Source organism: Pezoporus occidentalis, unplaced genomic scaffold (genome assembly GCF_034315485.1).
Source record: "Pezoporus occidentalis ecotype Australia unplaced genomic scaffold, CSIRO_AGI_Poc_V1 ctg155, whole genome shotgun sequence".
NCBI lineage: Eukaryota > Metazoa > Chordata > Aves > Psittaciformes > Psittacidae > Pezoporus > Pezoporus occidentalis.
In genome coordinates this window covers 537,905-557,715 of record NW_026913372.1, presented here as the reverse complement: position 1 = coordinate 557,715, position 19,811 = coordinate 537,905, and the positions used below count along the sequence as shown (strand labels likewise).

General features: G+C 48.6%; 1 protein-coding gene across 2 annotated transcripts in view; it reads right to left on the bottom strand.

The window, feature by feature from the left end:
• The window catches only part of ADAMTS14 (ADAM metallopeptidase with thrombospondin type 1 motif 14), a 33,911-nt gene extending 15,769 nt beyond the window's left edge, over positions 1–18,142 (bottom strand). For both annotated transcript variants that reach the window (XM_062611617.1, XM_062611618.1), the window contains exons 1-5: positions 18,006–18,142; positions 17,187–17,608; positions 10,218–10,374; positions 8,883–9,079; positions 1,061–1,144 (exon numbers count right to left, since the gene is read on the bottom strand). In XM_062611617.1, coding sequence (XP_062467601.1) covers positions 1,061–1,144; positions 8,883–9,079; positions 10,218–10,374; positions 17,187–17,608; positions 18,006–18,078 — 933 coding nt within the window. In that variant the 5' untranslated portion in view covers positions 18,079–18,142. The remainder of the gene's footprint in view (positions 1–1,060; positions 1,145–8,882; positions 9,080–10,217; positions 10,375–17,186; positions 17,609–18,005) is intronic.
• Between the last annotated feature and the right edge of the window lie 1,669 nt (positions 18,143–19,811).

Below are 19,811 nucleotides of genomic sequence, written 5' to 3'. Positions count from 1 at the left end.
ATCCTCCAGCCCATAGCACTAACACTGATGGGAGGAACTCCCACCACTGGGAGGATTACTGAGTTTCTCGCATGGAGATGATGTTCCTGGTCCCCCAGAAGCCTCCAAAGATGAGCCAATCTCTGTCTTTGTCCCTCCGCCTTAGAACCATTCCCAAGTCTCTAGAATGCACTGGGTTTCTTCCAGCCAAGCAGATTTCTGTAACAAGCAGGGCTTTTTCCAAGACCTCATGGGTCTTATTTGGAGACCACACACAGAGACACTGCCGTGTTGAATCACTTTCAAAAATGCTTCATGTAGGACAGGGGCTTGCCACAAAAAGTATCGCAAATCAAGTTGTTTTAAAGAAAATCTTCAGCCTTCTCTGCTCAAGCAAGCCTCAAAAAAATAAATGAGAAACCACAAGAAATCTTCTCACATTTTTTCTATCCATGCCCAAGCCACCTGAGAGCTGCAGGACAGCCAGAGAAATCTTCCAGGGCTGCCAAGTCAAGCCTGTGACACAGGAGATCCTGGCCTTGGCTTGTCCTCACTAATACCCACCTCCTACTAACTTGGGAAGCCACCTCAGTCTCATCATCTACTGCCACTCTCCAGCTTCTGAGAAAGCCCCTCGCAATTCTTCCTGCACCCAGAACAAGCAGATAAAGGTTGACCACAGTCACCCGCCTTCTCCCCAGGGACCTCTCTTTGCCCTGGGGCTGGGCAGCTATGGGGCTCTCCAGACCTTCAGGCTCCAGAAACCAGCCAGATGAGGGTTTGAATTCATCCCTGCTCAGCACAGTTGTCACTTGGGCTTCAACTGATGACCTGAACAGCCACATTCTTCCAAGCCAGCGCTTACTTAAGTGCTAAATATTATAGTGATGAGACTCAAAGCCATGGTGTCACTGCACACTTGCCAGCCTTGGGAGAAGCGGCAGCTGCCTGCTGCGCCTACACTGCATTTCAGCAACCCTCCTTTCCTCATGGGGCAGGACTTGAGACAGGAAAGCAGCTAAAAAGCAGGGGCCAGCCTGAATAGTATCTCCTTCTCATCATATCCAAGCACTGTATTTACCTGGCGGTATCCCACCATGATCATCCTGACAAGCACAATGTTGATGTGAACACCCAGGGACTCGTCGTGGTAAATTTCATCCACCTGAAGAAGAGAGGGAAATAAAACAGAGAAGTTAAGATGACCCCAGCTCTCAGGTCCCTCCTGTCATTCACGCTCCCACGTTCAGTGTCCTATCCTGCCTTCCAAGACCACACAAGACCAGGTGCAAAGATCTCATCTCCCCAGCTTTTTCTTTTTTTATTATTATTATTTTCCCCTGTATAAAACCCATACAGACAAAAAGCCAGGCTGCAATAAGCCAAGTTTCCCCAGGATGGGTGGCTCAGATGGTCAATGACATCACCCATCAAGAGAGCAGAGAAGGGCTGTGTTTCCCACAGAGGTTGCCTCCACCATCAAGCATCTTGCAACGAGCCATTGACCCATTCAGAGTACAAATTCCTCAGATGGAAGGAAATGTTTTGGGCTCCATCATCCTTATGTTTGGTGGAAAGAAAAAATGGCTTTTTGGGGAGAGGCAAGTAATCGTATGGAAGCAAGGGCATTACTCAGTTACACCAGTGAGTCAAATTTGACCTACTGCTTCAGAAACCCCAGGAGAAGACAACACAATGAAAAGAACAGGGAGAGCTTGTGAGTCAATAACATATCTATCAACATCGGCTATTAAAAATGACTTTTCAAAGGAAATAATGAGCTATAACCTTTTCCTTATGAGTTTCCAGGATGAATAACAATTCTAGTCCTAAGTGCTACCAAGGGAAGAAGACTTCCAGATGAGAAAGGTCCCTGCAAGCTTGGCATAGTGACAGCCAGAGCCACTGAACTGGCAGCCATAAACCCATGCAAGCACAGGAGACCCTGCATCAGCCCTCACCCTCCTGGCAAAGCATGTGTGAAAATACAGCCCAGCAAAAAAGAAAGAGAATTTTTAGAGAATGGGACTTTCTTATTCCCCAAAAGTCTCCAAAATGAACACTGCCAAAAATGGGGGTTCACTGCAAAACTGAAGGAAGTAAAACTAAAACCATTTTAAATACTGACTAGAATTGTTTACATTAAAATGTACTTTTTCAGCTTTGTCCAAGAGAGAAATAATTTGCCTCAGCTCTATCATAGCTCTCCAGACTAGCTGAATAGCAGAGAGCCAGATTTATGGAGCTTTTTCATTTTTTTCCTCCATTCATTTTTGTATTTTTGATTTTCTTAAGCTTGTATTTGAAGTGGAGGGTTGGGTGACAACTGCCCCTTCACTGCTGCCCAAATCCAAGTCAGCCACTTTCCAGACTGCATGAGTACTTTATGAGGCCTCTGATTTATAGGCTGTGTATCTGTTTGAAATACCCACTTGGGTCATTTTTAAATCCAAAGCCCCAGCATTAACATTTCTCCATGACAACTAATACTCCCATGGAACAGCTCCAAGCTTTACAGAGAGGTAATGCAGGTGCTGAGCCCAACACATCTTGAATGCAGCAAAACTGATTAAAACAAAACAAAACTAAAAAAAAAAAAAAATAAATCAATAAATAAATCACTGTCTGTCCCCATTAATGCATCCCTTTGGATGCACAGGCTGCAAGCCCTGAAGGGTGATTTCTGCATCAGCTTGGAAAGATAACACTGTGCAACCCATCCTCAGCTCACCCCTGCTTATGGCAGTTGGGATACTCCCTCAGGCTGCACCAGCACCTTTTAAAGGCATTTTGTAAGAAAAATGAGAATACAATGGATTTCTTCCAATGCTAATCCTTTCTGGGATATGCGCAGACAGGCGGAAGGTCGTGCAGTGCTGCAGCTGGGCTCCTGCTTGCAAACATTACTCAGACCTACAGTCCCACCAAATCGTGAAGCATCCACCCCAGCAAGGAGCTGCAGCATCCCAGGTGGGGGTTTGGGATGTAGGAGGGATCTCAGCCCTGGGGTTTGGGATGTAGGAGGCTTTGGCATCCAGAATTAAATGTCAGCAGATCTGAGAAGTTCCACATCAGGAGTTTGACCCTTTAGAGAATATTTCAGCCTGAATGCATGTCCTATAATAGACAATACAAAAGGGCTAGAAATGGGCAAGAGAGAGAGAAATGAAAAATATGTTATGCCCCTGAAGAGCCAGACCTGGTGGATGGTTCAGGGAACAAGAAGGAAAAGGCAGCCATTTCCCTCACTTTCCAAAATCTTTATGCATTTTCCTTCACCTCCAGCACTTGTCAGGAGCACCATTAAACTACTGCTTCAGTCAGCACCTTAAGAACAACCACTGCCACTCTGGTGCTGGCTCCCTACTCCCAAGGACCCCTCAATCCATTGGGATGAACCATGCTCCTGCCTTATGGACCTGACTGCCAGGCGGAGATCCCAGGCGAGCCACTGCCTGACCTTGCCAGGACTTGAAGCATCCAAGAGAGCAGCACAGACCTCTCCCTTCCTGGCTGCACAGAGTATTTTGGCATGATGCTCAGCAGACCCCGCAAGCAGCAGGAAAGGGTGCTCTGTGACAACCTGCTGCATGGCAGCCCCAGCCTGCGAAAGAAGCGGAGGGTTACATCCAGGGGAGGAAGGTACGAGAGCAGAGGTGCTGTTGGGACAAGATCTTTGCTCTGTGCCAGCTGCCCTGCCATGCAGACCTCCTCTCAGCAATGCCCTTTCCTGCCAGTGGTGCCTTCAAACAGTTCCCAGGTTTGGGAACAACAGTATTTTCCACAGACATTGATAAACAGACTCATCAATACCCTACCAGCACGGCCCATTCTTCCTCAGCCTTGTGAGAACTGGCTACAGACAGCAGCAGGACCATAAGCAGCTTAGAAACAGCTCATTAAGGGACTAAGACACAAGAAGCTGTATTATTCTAAGATGGGATTTAATCCCCTAAATCTTCCTTTTAAAGTAGTGCTAAAACCCACTCTCCTCCAGCTAGCAGCGAGTAGGTACCGCTCCAGCCTCTGAACCAAAGGGTTAACACTAAACGCCAGCCCCTGTTTTGTCTAGGGGAAGGCAGCATTTAGGCTGGGACCTGTACCTAACAGATACCAGCTCAGCAGCGACCTTTACAGTTAATTCAGAAAGCAGATGTGGAACCAGACTGCCCAAGGCTATAGACTTCCCTTAATACCCAGATATAAATAACTGATCAAGAAAGAAATAAAACAAAAATCCAAAGGGCTTGGCGCTTGCTGCTGTGGTGGCTGTAACACTGAAGTCCCCAGGTTTCTAGGGGTAGAGCATCAGCAGGGGCAGCAGTGCCACTATGCTTGTGCAAGGAGAAGTGGGGATGGAGCTAGGGGGGGGCAAGCACCACCTCCCTGCTCCCCATCAGCCTGCCCTGGAGCTGGTTCAAACCAGCAGAGGGGATGGAAATTGGCCCAGAGAGCGGTTTGCAGGCTTGGCACCACTCCCCCTGCCCTCTGTGGATGCCATTAAATGAGTCAATGTCTTCAGAGAAAATCCCCCCAGAAAATACCTGCTCAGCAAAGGGCTCCAGTAAAGGGACCTGCCTTCCTGAAGACAGATGGGATAAAGATCTTATCCCTCTCGCCCACATGGTTAGATGCCCAGCCTGTTTAATACTGTCACCTGGCAAGAAATGCTCTCCTATTTAACTTAAAAGAATATATCTTTTTTTTTCACCTCAACCAGCACAGCCCTTAAAACTGGACGTGCATTAAGGGCAAAACAGCAAGAACAACCAGCCCATGCAGGACACACACACCACACCACCCCCCACAGGAAACTCCAAAGCCCCCAGCCAGCAGTGCCAGTTCTTTACAAAGACATGACCATGAAAACCCTGTGTACCCTCTCCAAAACGCTCGATGAATTCACCAAGCGCATGGGACCCTCCCCCAGACCCTCGCTGGCTCAGGGAGTGAGAAAGGCTGCCTACCTAAATCCCTGCAAGCCTCTGGCCAGCCCTGAGTCTGCAGCCCCAGATGCAAGATCTCGACAGCAAACCACACTAGAAATGTCTAGACCTCACCGTTCTTCAGGGAAAGAAAACAAAGAGAGAGACACGAGAAGAATTTGCCAAACCAGCAGAATAGCTGACATTTCAAAACCGCAGATCGCTCACTCAGAACAGCCAAGTCATCTTTAAGCTCCTTTCTTTTATTCCCTCACTCAATTTTCATGCTGGTGGATTCATCCCAAGCCTGTGTTCTGGGACTAAGGGGCTAGGAACAGAGGCAAAAGCCCCTTGACCACTTTATTGGGCTTGCTACATACACTTTCATCCCCTGTAGGGATGCACACCTCATGAACATCTGTGACCCACTTCATCTACATTTTCAATGCAGAAGAATGGAGGAAAGGGGAGGTTTGCCCTGCGGAGCAAGACTCTAGATTTTATCACAGCTCTCTACGCAACAGGCTATGTTGTCCCAAAAACATAGCAACAAACACATAAGCCTATACAGGGGGTGGGAAATAGTGTGTGCATGTGTAAGAGACATCAGAGGTATTTTTTGTTACTACTAGTTAGCAAGATGGCACATGAACCACCAAGAAACCCCCACATACCAGGACTGTAATTTGCCCATTATTTTTGACTGGCCTCTCTCCTGAAACAGCACCAAATCAGTGTCTCGAGGAATCCATGCTCTGGCTTAGCTTTTTAGATAATCGCAGGTTAAAACTAAAGCCAGAGGTTTGATTTTTTTTTTCGCTAACCCTCTGCTCCACAGAGTTTCAGTAGCACTCTTTGTCACTCAGCCCTTGGGAACAATAATTCAGCCAATGTGCTGGAGGGGACAAGCAAGTTCCAGCATGGAAAGGGCTCTGACTCACAGGGTTTCCCTAGAAACCTGAAACAATGGGAAAACACCAAGTACCTTTGCATCCTTAACCAAATAATGGGCAGTATCCTACAAAAACCCCAACAAACCAGCTGACACTAGGGCAAGGCTTAAAATAGCCCATAGCTTGGTCTCCTCTGAGTAGGACCACCCCCAGCCTTAAGAGGGGTGAGCAGTGGGAAATCCAGAGGAGAAAACCAAGGATCCCAACTGAATTACAAGAGGCCAAAAAGCAAAGTAGGACATAAAACATTTTCTCTCCAATTCCCCTTACGGGGTGCTGGATCCCCTCCTTGTTCCCAGCCCTTCTCCCACTTCAGTACTCTCACCCTGCAGTCACAGTGGCTGGGGGATGCTAATTTTGCTTCAATAGCATCGCAATCCCTGCCATGGGCAGCAAGCAAGACAGAACAGCTTCCCCCAGCTGCCACATCACCAAATGTTCATCCCAAAAGTCCAGTGTCAGGGAGGGGGCCAGGTTTTGCTAGGGTGGACACAGTGATGCTCAGCTCAGAGCTGAGAGAGATGCTCAGGTGTGCCTTCTCTAGCATGCATGGCAAGCGATGGCAAAGGATGTACTTCCCACTCACTTCAACCTGACCCAAAACCCTATGGTAGTGTCCAAGCCAAGATAGGAATGGCAGGCTGAGAATACAGGCTGGGAGCTAGCGAGGAAGGCAACCTGCAGGGAAGCTCTTAGGTGCACAAAAGGAGCAGTCATCCTGATGTCAGCTTCCCAGTGCTGTTTAATGAAAAGCCTGTTATCCACATTTCTGGCAATAAAATAAGGGGGAAGTTATTTAAAAAAATTCTCCGTGACGAATCATTTATCATTGAGCTTCAGCTGACACTAAGTTCCTAATGAAAGGATTTCTGTCTCAGGGAGGGCCCTGGGACCATAGCTACAGCAGCATCATTTTAAACTGAGCCTGTGCAGCACCAGGAAGGGGTATGCGTTCCATCACCCACTTGGTACCCAATGGGGACCCCAACGAAGGACAGTAAAGTTTATTATCAACTTCCAAGCTAGCTGCTCCCTTTTCTTGGGATGTATCTTGATAAGAAAATTTCTGGAAGCTTTTCCAGCTGGCTACCATGCAGCATCTCCCTGGTGTACTCCAGCACAGCCCACTAAGTCCTTTCCTTGTTAAGAGAGCTGGCCAAGCCTCTCCTCCTTCCCCTTGCCTCCAACTAATGGGATTAGTGTTCAGCTGTGTGGTCCCAGCACACTCTTCTCCGCCAACCCCAGCACCCTTTTTTTTCTCTCCCTCTGCCATCCAGGCCAGAAAGCGGGGCTTTTTCTGCTGAATCGGGTATTTCAAGGCAATCTGAGACGGTAAGGAAACAAGGCAGCGCCAAGAGGAGGCAGAAGGAGGTCACAGCAAAACTGGAAAGAAAACACACTAAACACAGAAAGAAAGAAGGGGAAGGGGGTGGGGGAAGAATATATAGAAGGAAATAATACTTGGGGGAAGTATTTGTTGTGTGCATTATCCTGTTTTTCCCCTTTTACTGCTGCTGCTTTCCCTTCCCTTTATTTAATTCATTAAAGTCTCCAGTGCCGCCTTTACTTGAATAGCAGCAGTCCTCCCTTCTCCCAGCACAGGATCCTGCGCATTCACTCCCTGAAAAGTCCTGCCTGCGGGGTATAAACCATGAAATGCGCCTGAAAACCAACCTTTTGATTAAAGCTGACAATCCCCAGCCACTCAAATGTCTGTTGTCCCGTGTCCCCCCCCCCGAGATCGGAAAGGGAAAATGACATCATCTCCGACCCCCATAACATGGGAAGAGCCTGGGGTCAGAACGGGCAATCCTGCGGCTTCCCCCTTGCAGAAGGATTTAATAAGCAAACCAGAGAAACTTTCAGAGAGTTAACTGAAATGATGCTGAGAGCATCCAACCACAGGCATTGGGATACTGCACTGGAGAATAAAATGTTGCAATGAAGGCATCTGCTTTTTAAAACCAACATCTTCTCTATTTGGGATCGTCCACATTACGCTTGGCCTCTAATCGTGCAAATCCTTACCCCTTATGCTGATAATCTCCCCTTCATTACTGGGAATATGGCTCCGAGCTGGTCAACCATGGCAGAAATAATGTCCAAAGAAAACCCAACCAAGCAACCAAAAAGCAAAAGCATCATTATAGCTTGGTTATTTCTCAGCTGGCTGTGCCTTTCAAACACTTTCCATCACCATGCAAAAGAGTACTTAAATAAAAATAAATAAATAGAGACGAGTATAAAGTATGGAAAATAAAACAAAAATGGGAAATCACACAAGAGAGATCTTTGAATGCAGACCGTATTTGCAGACCTTCAGGTGCTGGTGGAGCAAACCTTCCACAAGATGACTAGCTGAATAAATATTGATCCTTCCACATCTCTCAGGACATGGGGAATATGTACATTTTTATCTTAAGAAAAAAAAAGGTGTGCAGGGAATCAGCACAGGCTTCCCTGTACCACTGGGTGAGGAGAGATGCAGAAGCAGACCTGCTCTAAAGCTGCTATAAACTCCTTTTCAAGCACATCTGACTAGTCCTCAAGGTGCCCAGGTTTTCCAAGAAAAAGCTTCTGAAAATCTGTAAAAATCTTTCCCCCATCTACAAATACTGTTCAAAATAAACATCATAAGTACAAAATAAAAAAATGAACAACCATTCTTTTTCTAAGCATTTGCTGAGATTTCAGTGATGATGAGGAGATGGTTGTGGCCAGGAGATACAGAAGATGCTCTTGGACGTAGGTGACAGGCAGTGACAGCAACCACCACGCCAGACCCTGCCACTGGCCAGGGGAACTTGACGGAGAGGAACATAAAAAGGCTCTGCTTTCCACCACTCCAGTTGCCACAGCTATTAAATGCCAGAGATGGCTGTGTGAATGCACATCCAGCCCTTCCTGCAGCACTTTTCTCCCCTCCCAAATCCTCTTTTTTTCCAGGATAACCAATTTTCAGCACGAGGAAAGCAGTAAACAAGTGAGGGGGGGGGAGCCACAGACCCTCAAAGCCAAGTCTTACTATGTTCATGAGGGTGAGGACGTAGTTCTGGACATGCTCCTTCCCATGGAAGCGTACAATCGAGTCATCCACTGCCAGCAAGACCTCGATGTTGTAGTCGTCCTTCCTGGCGTGGCGCCTCTTGCGTTCTGTGTCCCCCAGCCGCTCCGTCATCAGCTCCAGGGAGTTGGGGAGATCACCCACTTGCATGTCGGACACTGAGCAAGGCATAGGGGGCAGAACAAGAAACAGCCATTGAGGTGACCTGACACCATGGCAACACCAAAAAAAAATACAAATTCACCATTGCTCTGCAGTGGGGAAATGGCTCTTTAATGGGACCACCAGCACTAAAAGACACATCTATGATATGATGGTCCTACACACTCTGTTGGATGGTGGTGAAGAGGGGCTGGATAGCTGGGGAGGATGCCTGTGAAGCTGAGGACTCCTCCTTGAGAGCAGACAGCTGAATCCAGAGCATCCTCCATGCTTCACCCTTCATCACATCCTTCACCCCGTAACCTTGTAGTCCCTTTGAAACTCTCAATTCCATTAGTAACGCTACAAAAGCAACGAGCCCATCCTGCAAAACTTCTACACTTCATTAAAACTCAGGGAGCAGATTATGGTGCCACTGGAGGTGAATAAATGCTGGAAAGTTTAATGTCTCTGTGTAAATATAAATAGGTTTAGAGAGTGCTTTTGCACAGCGTTGACCCCACACTTGTAAACACTTCTGTGTGTGCTTGGCTTTGTGTGGGTGAGAGGGGAAGTCAGCAGGCGGTTTATGTGCATAGAGAGCAGCACATAGCTAAGTGATGCTATAAAAAAGAAAAAGCCACATTTTCTCCTTCAAGGCAAAGAAGGGAAAAGAAAAAAGGACAAGGCACTAGAGAAGCAAAATGAACTGTGAACATGGGGAAAAAGAAGGACTTCTATCAAGACTGCAGCACCTACATCTCCAAGCCACAGTCACAGCAAAGTCAGACCAAGTCTGCCTCCTCCTGACCTCTTCGCTCACAAGTCCCAACTCTTCTTCCCATCCCAAGGCTGATGTGAGCATCCATGGGCCTGATCACACCCACCTGTGAAATTCTACCTCTTTGACAAAGAGGAAGAATAACTCGTATATACAATTCATCCAATTTTAACCAAATTTGAAGAATTTCAAAGTTTCCAGCAAAAGCCCAGCATTTTCTTTCCTTTCTTCTCCCTGATGATCTAACTGGCAGGTAAAGCCAGCCTAAAGCCATAGGGCAAGATGTACAAGCTAGAGAGCAAGTGGAAGTCCTCCCCCCACAAGAAATAGTTATGATCAATTGCTGGTAAAGAATAGACTCCAGCAGCCCCTACCTTCAGGGTGGAAGTCCTGATGGGGCTCAGCGCCATCCTGCCGGATGGCCGACCGGCGGTATACCACGTGGGCTCTCCCATGCTCCTCTGTCTCCTGCTGCCCCCTCTCCAGGGGCTCAATGAAGAACTCATTGCTGTCTGTCCGAATCAGGCCAGCCTGGACTCCACAGAAAATAAAGGGGAAAAAAAAATGTGTTTTTATATACACATACACGTACATACACAGTATATGCAGTAAAGATTTATACAGAACATGCATGAATCCAAAGGAAAAAGGCATCCCAAATAAACTGTCTTGTTGCTATTCCATGACACTGGGATGGATGCATTACCATGTTCACGTATGATGACCCTTAATTTCCCCTGTAGATGGAAAAAAAAGGGGGAACAAGAAACAGAGAATGATACCAACCAACAAAAAAAATTGATGTAATTCCAGTTATGTCTTTATATGGATAGGAAACTCCATTCCTTCTCACCAGTGATGAGGGGTACAGGCTGCAGGGGCTCCCACACCACCTCGCCTCCCTGCACCATGCCCATGCCTGTAGTGACTGGGAGGAAACCTGCCATTTCACCAACAAGTCTGCAGTCACAGCAAGACGGAAGGAAAAAGAAACCATCATCTCTGCCCTGTGGAGTGGTTGGGAATTAACACAGGGAAACCCCTTCAGAAGAGAAGCTGGAAAGCATTATGACTACACTTCCCTAACATGGGGAAGATGAATGAAAGGGCAAACATCGCTGGTAATGTTGTCCTGGTTACCAATCTGCTCCTAATTAACACCAAGCTCCCACCAAATCTCCCTTACATCAGCCTGAGCACTCATACCCCGCAGCGCCAGCCAGCTCAGACCTCAGGGACGCAAAAGGATCACTGGGATTTGGCTTCCATCCTATGGGCAGCTACCCCCAGCCCAGCATTTTTCACAGCTCCCTCCATCACACACACACACTCTCCTTCCTCTGGCACTGCCCACTGCTGCCTGCTGCTGAATAGCTGGAAAGCACAGACAGAACATACGGATCTGTTCTTACACAGCAAAGCCTTCAACAGCATGTACTTACCGGAGTCCTCATCAGGGTGGGGGTATTAGAACTGTTTTCATCAAATAAAACAAAAACCTTACATATATACTGCACAGAGCAGTACGAAGACATAAGCTAGGCTCTGTAAACAGCCAGGCAAAGCTGGGGCTCTTCCAAGCTCGCATGGGTCATTGGATCTCCCTCACATTCACGTACTGATGCATTCATCCTGGCATCAGCCAACCTGTCTCTGTTAGACTTCATCAAATTTCCTGCTCCACTTGGGTTTTATTAGCTGCTTAACTCCTCTGGAAAGCAGGTCTTTGGCTGGTTTTGTTTTACCTCCTTCCCGAGGAATCCAAGTACAGGCAGTTGTGCTAGGATCAACTTGCCTGACGCACGTATTTCAGGTCGTGCCCACAGGAGACATTCAGGTCACCAGGGGAGGACCTCTCCATCCACCCCCAGCCAAGGAGACGAAAATCACTGCCAAATTTAACCAGAAGTCTGGAGCACCAGGCAAAGTGGTGGTGATAAGGCAGAGAGTCAACCCGCAGGTCAGGTCCAGTGACGGCTGGGCAAGTACATGGCAATGGGGCAGGTCTAAGCCTCTGCTCTTTATGTGATAAGAGAAGGTGGGGATCCATTGCTTAACAAACAAAAATGAGTAGCTATGAAGGGCAGAGCTCTGGGTATCTGATGCAGGCATCACAAACATGCCTGGATTTTACGCACATGAATTACGCTGATGATTTCCCACATTTCCAGCTTGCACATCACCAGAAATTTGGGCTGGAGCTGCACTCCTACTACCCAAATGCACCTGGCACTGTACCCCAGCCAGCATCCTATTTCAGCCTGGCAGCACAATAAGCAACCTCTGTCCCAGGAGAAGGTCTTCTGGGACACCACTACCACCTAGCAGCCCTGCCATGAAATGTTTCACTCAGGACAAGGCACCCAAAGTCAATTTATGGGTATATGGCAAAAGCCGGGACTTGCCGAATCAGGTGGCCAGAGAAAAACTGTGCTGCCTTGCTGGGGCAAGGCTGGATTAAAACATGAAAGAGCCTGGTCCTGAGCCATGGCCCACTTGGGTTTGCTCTGCTCTATAGCTCATGACTAATTGTATATGGCTCAAGAAATAAAGCAGCCCAGACTTTCTCACCTGTGCTTTCTCCCAAAGGTGGGATGTAACATACTGCTGACTCCAGCAGTGACCGACACACAAAGTAGATACCACAAGGACTTCTATGCACATCTGATCAGAGCAGCTTCATAAATGAAACAGAAACCACAGCAGTCACCTTGGCATTTACAAAAATAAAATAATAAAACAAACCAGCACAAAACCAAGATTGCAAGAGGCATGCACAAACCTGCTCAGCCTTAAAAAGGAGCAGCTCAGGCTGTACTTCAGCATTTTGTGAAGGTTGTAACTGTAGGGAAGCAGCAAGAGAGGCCAGCCACCCAAAAAGCCACAGTAAGCTTTCCTTGGGCTCTTGCCAAGAGATCAATCCCATCCTCAATAATCAATTTGCCATGTGCTTCCTGCCCCCAATTTTATTTGGTTTAATAACATCAAATCAAATGAAATCTGGCCAGGCGGGACTATCATTACTAATATTTCTAACACAAGATGCTGTCTGCAGCTCTTGGGGAAGGTAATTTCCAATCTAGAAAATGGCCTTTTATATACTTTTTTTTTTCCTTTTAAGGAAAACACCAAATCCATTTCTGCCAGCTCACAGAAGGTGAAATCTTTTACTCAGCTCTCCTGTGTCTCCCCAGGCTACAGGAGAGATGAACTGGCCCCACTCGCCTGGCACCAGCCTTGCTAAGGGGAACCCCCCAGCACCCTGGGTAAAAAACTCCTCCACCACCACTGGGTAAAAAGCTTCAACTCCCACAGGAATTCAGGAAATTCTGACACTTCAACACAGCTGAAATGTGGAAAAATTAATAAAACTGCTCCACTCAGCCAGAGAGGGAAACAGCACCGAGGAGGGGGAAATCCAGCTGCGTGCATACTATGTATTTTTCCTACACGATTCACACTTAATTTGGACAAAAAGTCCCAGAAAGCCAGGCTGTGTGAATGCAGGCACCATCCTAGCCACTGCTCCCCTTTCTCCAGAGACTGCCCAGTGAAGGCATCAGGGAGGGATCAGTAGAGGGATGCATCTGTCCTGCATTTAGCTGGAACACACCTCGCAGTAGCACAGCATGTGCTCCATCACTATTTTGGTACCTCTCTGCACAGCACAGGCTTTGCAACCCATTTAACACAACGCTTTGCACTTCTTGACTGCTTTCCCTGCTCTTCGAGCCAAGGCAAGAGATTTTTGGGATGTTTGCAGACAGGGAGCTGCTCCATCTGGGCTTTGCCAGGTCTCTCAGGCCAGGATTCAAATACAGTACCTGGTGGGGTGAGGGCATGAAGACATGCTCACTGCTAACTAACTAATTAGGTTTTCAGCCCAAACAGAGACTGCTTTTCATCTCACTGCCAAAAATCAGGACTTTCACATAGGAGAAAAGTTCTCATTTCCAAGTAAAAAAAAAAAAAAAAAGGAGCTGAGGACAGTGGGATCTATGTAACCAAATGACATCTCGCCTTCTGGGCATTTAAACCAGCACCTTCTTTCTTCACAGAATTAACCCTATAGTTCAGGAGCTGCAAGGAAAATCCTGGAAGACAAAGCCATGCTTTTTGCACTGGGCATCATTATGGGGACTGTTTCTCTCTTCGTTTCCTATTAATTGCTGTTCTGAGGGCCTTTGTGCTCTGCTTATCTGTTGCCACCCCTCCAAAGCAAGCCAGGCTGACAGGGACGGAAAACGCTGGCTCTACGGTTTGCAGGACATTGATGTTTGGTGCAAATAACCCTAAAGAACAACAGGGAAAAGCCAGCCACAAAAAGCAAATGTGGTGCCTACAGATGATAATTCTTCATCCACCTCTGCCAGTAAAGCATGAAGGAAGCAAGGTTGACCACACGCTGCTAAAGCTGGCATGGAAAGATGGGGTACCTTCACTGCAGTGAGATGTGTCTGATGGGGCAGATTTCTGCTTAACACTACTTTACCAGCTAGGAATTTGGTGATTTAAATCAGCTTTAAAATTACATTATGGACGACAGCATCTTCCCACTCTGGTATGAGGCACCCTTGCAAAGAAAAGGCTGGATTTTCATGTGTGGATGCCTGCAGCAAGTAACAGCTGCGGAAGGTGCCATGGGTTTGGCATCTCTCAAAAAAATCAGCTAACTTACATGGCTAAATATGGATTTAGGAAAGACTTAATGTGTACTCTCTTTTTCAAGAACTGTTTCTTTTTCCCCTTCATTATTTATAATCTCAGTCTCCATTTATACACAGCATAATCTCTTTGTGTACACAGCCTTCATCCACAGCATCCCAGAGCGCTTCCTTTGACCAGAAAAGAGCAGCCATGTGCGGTCCTGTGCCTCCCACACACACTGTACTGGGATGCAAAAGCTGCAATCCCCTTTTGAAGCTCATGGATAATTTCCAGTAAAAGTCCACAGCAATTCCAGGGTACATACATATCAAAGAGCAACAAAGCTACCTACAGCCAGTGCTCCCCACCTTACATTAGTCCCTATCTAGCATGATGCTAACAACAGTCCTGACCACTTACATCTCTCCCAGATGTTCTGCTGCTTCTCTGCTGGGTCACGCTGGAGGTACAGCATGGTCACAGATAATATCCTCCCATCCCACCCATACTTGTCACCACATTTTGGTTCTGTTTCTTGCTTCATTTGCTAAATCAAGCTCTTTTCACTGCTTTCTTGGGGTCCTGTTGGTCTCACAACTCCCAGCAAATACAAGCTGCAGACTAACTTAAGGCAGAGGACCATACAGCAATCTACACCAGCCAAAAAATCCATGAAAGACAGAAACCAACTGCTATGTTGGAAGTATTACAAAATCCTCTTTACTGGAGAAGGAGCAGAACCCCTGCTCAGGCTCTGTCCTTCTGACCTCTTCCCCCAGCCTGCAATCACCACATGTGCTTTGCCAGATGATGGGAAATTGCTGCTTGAGGCCAGGGCATTTATTTGTTGGCCACAGAGCAATAGATGCACTGCAGGAAGAAAAAAAAAAGTTACTTTTTTTTCTCTTTCCTGGTGCTGCTGGAGCTCTACATGAAGAAATAAAACATCTGCAAGACAATACATCAGCAACCATGATACTAATACCGTGTCCCAGGACAGCTTCAGAAATGGGGGTGCACCAAAACCGCCCTGCAGAAGCCCTTAGCACCTGCAAACAACTAAAGCCCCGTGCACCAGCACAACGTGGCAACATGGCTCGGCTAATCCCACCCTGCAGAGCAGCATCAAAGCTCCCACAGGGCTGGCTGCACTGGGGTTAATGAAGGTAAAGAAGAAGCAAGCACCCTGAGCTGCTGATCCTGGGTGAAGAGCCACTTCTTTCCATGAGCTTAAGAGAGTGGGCTTGGGGGTACCATGGATGGCAAGACAGGAACTGCTGCATAAATCTCTGGGGAAGAAAAACCCCATAACACTACCCTCACAGCTTCTGAGCTGTGTCAGGACATGGACTCAGCTGCCAACTGCTTCCAGCATCACTTCACTCATGATGCCAGCAGAAATTATATCTGCAATGCAACCTGTACACTTAAAAAGCAATTTTTCATTCCAGACACAGCATTACTAGTTGCTTGTTGGAGCTATAGGAAATACCTTTCAAGCCTGCCCAAATTCACCAGCCCCAGGACCATCCATATCATAGAGAAATTTCTGCAAATTCACAGCCTCAGACAATTCTAAAAAAGCTGTTTCAGAAGCTGTGGATTGCATGCTAAAATTGTTGGGAGAAAAAATAAACAAACTACTAAATGCAGGTGAAATATATATTTCTAGCTGTGCTGCTCTGTCATTTCTGCTTGTATAGTAACACCAGGCGCTGCATAAAAAGAACGGAATGCCAAATTGTTTGTGCTAGCTGCCAAAACCGGCTTAAGGAACTCCCAGAATAAAGCAACCGAAAAAGAAGTATATTAAAAAAAAATGGCAAAGCAAAATAAGAGGTTTATTCCAACCCAGGAGTAATGTAAGCGATACCAGGAGAAAACAGCAAACCCTGGCACCTAAAACAAGAATTAAATTGGCTCAAAGGAAATTTGAAGGGCAATGGGCCAAAGGTATAAAAAAAAAAAAAGAAGTGATTCTTCAACCATATCAAAAGTAGGAAACCCACAGGCAGACCAGATGCCAGGGCTAAGGAGGTAACAGAGCCATTTAAAGTAATTAAAGCACTGTGGCAGCAAGTAACCGGTGCTGAACTGAGTGCCAAAAAGCTCTGAGCATGGAACAATTAGAAAAAAAGAATGGAAGAAAAAAAGAGATCCTGCAAAAAAAAAGACGCTTTGCAACTTGTCAGAAAGACTGCAGGCTAACAGTGATTTTGGGAGATCAAGCTCACTCAGTCTCATTTAAGAGGAGGGAAACAGAGAAAAAGTTCCTGAAGCAGTCCCAGAGTAAAACATGGATGAGTGAGGATGAAGCTGCACCACTGTCAGCATGGGCAACTGTCCCAGAGGCAGAGCCCATGGGCATAATAGCACCTGACACAGCCCACCTCTGGGCAGGAGGCAGCTCGGGCATGGGGCAGGCAATGTTTTCAACACCTTCAAACAAATACAGCTGCACATACAGCAGAAAGATGGAGCACTCGCACATGTAGTACCCTGCCCTGCTTACACCACAAACCACGTGGGGAAAGAGAACCCACAGCACCAGACGGTAAAGGGCAACGCATGGTGCAGACACTTAAAGCATCACCAAATAATCAGGTTTCAGGGCACGACGATCCACCTCTTAAGAGAAAACCATACCAAAACACAGACAACATGCACAACCTGTCCCGCTGGCCTCCTGAGCTTACCAGTCCATCGCAGTTGCTGATGGCCACAGCGGCTCCGGGCATGCCGGAGATGTCGCCGGTGAAAAGGCACCGCTGCTGAAGGGGTTCCCGGAAAAGCACCTCAAAATCCTCCTGCCATTCGGCTACGGCGCCCTGCGGCACCAGCCGCTGGTTGGGCCTCAGCCGGAGGTGCAGCTCCTTCCCAAAAACCGTGACGTTGAAGTACAGCAAGCGGCCGCCGGCCTCGCGGCGCTGGGGGGACTCATCCAGGGGGCTGCGGGGGACACGGCGGCGGGACGGGCGTTGGGCTGGGGGACAGGCGGCTCCGCCGATCCCCGCCGCCGCATCGCCGGACACCACGTGCGAGAGGAAGCGGCCGCGGCAATCCGCGCTGAATGGGACGATCACACCATACTCGCTGAGTTTGCCGGACAGGAGGAGCTCTGCGGAGTGAAGACGCAGGGAAAGGGCTCAGCCACGGGCACGGAGCATCCCGCTCACGCGTCGGGATTTCGGTGGCCAACCCAACCCGGGAAGCCTTTGGCAAGCCCCACTAGAGCTCGATAAACCCAGCAACTGCTTTTCCCTCCCAGCGCAGCTCGGGCGTGTAGTTTCAGCCGGGCGCATCAAACGTAGCAGAATAAACTCGGGCTGACGTGCCCCTCACGCCAGGCACGCCAACTATTTCTCGCCCAGCCTCCATCTCCCCAATTTCCCATTGAAATCAAACCCCCCGCCAGCGGCAGCGCTCTCCTTTCCCCCCATCCTCCGGGGTGCGAGCCACCTGTCAAAACAGCCCGCACCCCCGGGGACCCCGCTCCCCCCGGGAAGGGGCCGTACCTGGGGCGCTGCCGGCGGCCAGGCAGCCGTGCAGGGGGACGAGGCAGGACAGCACCAGCCGCAGATAATCCATTTGGGGCCGGCGGCGCGGCGCGGCGGGATGCGGGGCCGGCGGGATGCGGGGCGGGCGGCGCCCGGCGCCCGCCTCCCCCCGCCGCCGCCGCCGCCGCCGGGGTCCCTGGCGCTCCCGCCGCCGCTGCCGCCTCCGGGGGGGCCGGGCGGCGCCGCGCTGCGCGCCCGCGGCCCCCGTGCGCGGCGTGGGGCGGGCCGGGGGCAGGGTCTGCGCGAAGGGGTGGGAGTTAGGGGTGTTGGAGTTCTGCTGGGGGGTTTCTTCATTTTATTTTTTTTTACATTTACTTTTTGTTATTTGAGAAAAAAAATCATTAAAAAAAAAACAGTTCTCGTGTTGCATTTCTATGGTTCTTTTTTTTTTTTTTTTTTTGGGGGGGGGGGGGGGTAAGGGAAAGAAAAGCCTTTTCGGGCAACCGGCTCCGGCCTGCCAGCCCTCCCTCCCTACCAGCCTCCCTCCGTCCCTCCCCGCCCCGCGGCCCCCGCTTCAGCCGTGCCCGAACAAAAGCGAGGAGCGGCAGGAGCGGTGGGGGGAGCTGGAGCCCCCTTCCATCCGCGATGCCTGTTTTCCTGCCTGGGGTTCTCCCCAACCCCTCCCCCCCCCCCCCAAGAAGCGGACCCAGCGCAGTGGAGCTCCATAGGGAGAGCCAGATCGTCTCCCAGCACTTAAACTGCTGCGGCCTCATGAGGTGTAGGTAAACATCCTATTAAGACACATCTGGAATGATGGGCTTTTTACTCTTCCCTTCTGTTTTTAGGAAGAGATATGATGGCAAAAGGCGATTGTGCGAGAGCAGCGGCTGGTTTCTGGATGCTGTGTTGCTGGGTCTCCAAGGGGGATCACCTCTTGTGTTTTACAAAGGACATCACTAAAGCTCTGCAGCTGGGACCGCTGCACTTCATCAGGCTCCTTACTACCCTCCTTACAAGGGGCAAATAAATTATATAGTCCCCTAAAAAATAAACAGAATTTCAACGCATCCAGCACCACAGTAAAGGTGCTTCCTTCGTCACTTATTTTCAGTGCAGAAGACACCAACTACACAAATGCTTAAAGCACCACCGGAGCTCTCTAGGGCAGGGCCTCTCACCATCTCTTGCCCAAACCTCACCTCCATCAATACAGAGGACACATTCTGGTACCCTTTGCATTTGTTGGGTCTAGGTGGTTTTTCTTTCTTCTGAATCTAATTCTGGACAGGATTTAAGGCCGGCTCCAGGGAATGGGGTGTGCTGCAGCACTAGTAATACCAGTTGTGCTAGTTGTGCATGGCTTATACTTACCTGGGGCCTCAGGGACAGTTCAGGTTACGCTGGGCAACCCACAGCCTGTCCTAAGAGGTAATCCGTGCCTTGAAGACTTTGTCATCTAAACTGCCACAGGAGGCAGAATGCAATGGGAAAGGCAAGCAGGGAAAAGGTGCCAGGCTGCAAATTTCACATCAGCTCTATTGTTAGGAATATTATTTTGGATCTCCTTGGTAGGACCTCTATTGGAGCTTTCATCCCAGTCCAGCAGCACATCAAGGCCAGGAGTGGCAGGAGAGGACCCACAGTTTGGGGAAAGCCACCTTTGGAAAGCCCTGCTTACCTCCACTGTGGACATGGTTGGATGGTAGTGCTGCTGGCTGCCAGAAGAAGGATCCACAAGTGAGGACAGGGAATCCCTCAGAGATAGTCCTGCTGCAGCTGTTTCTGGTGAAGTCCTGAGGGAAGTCAGACTTTGGTGCTCTCCAG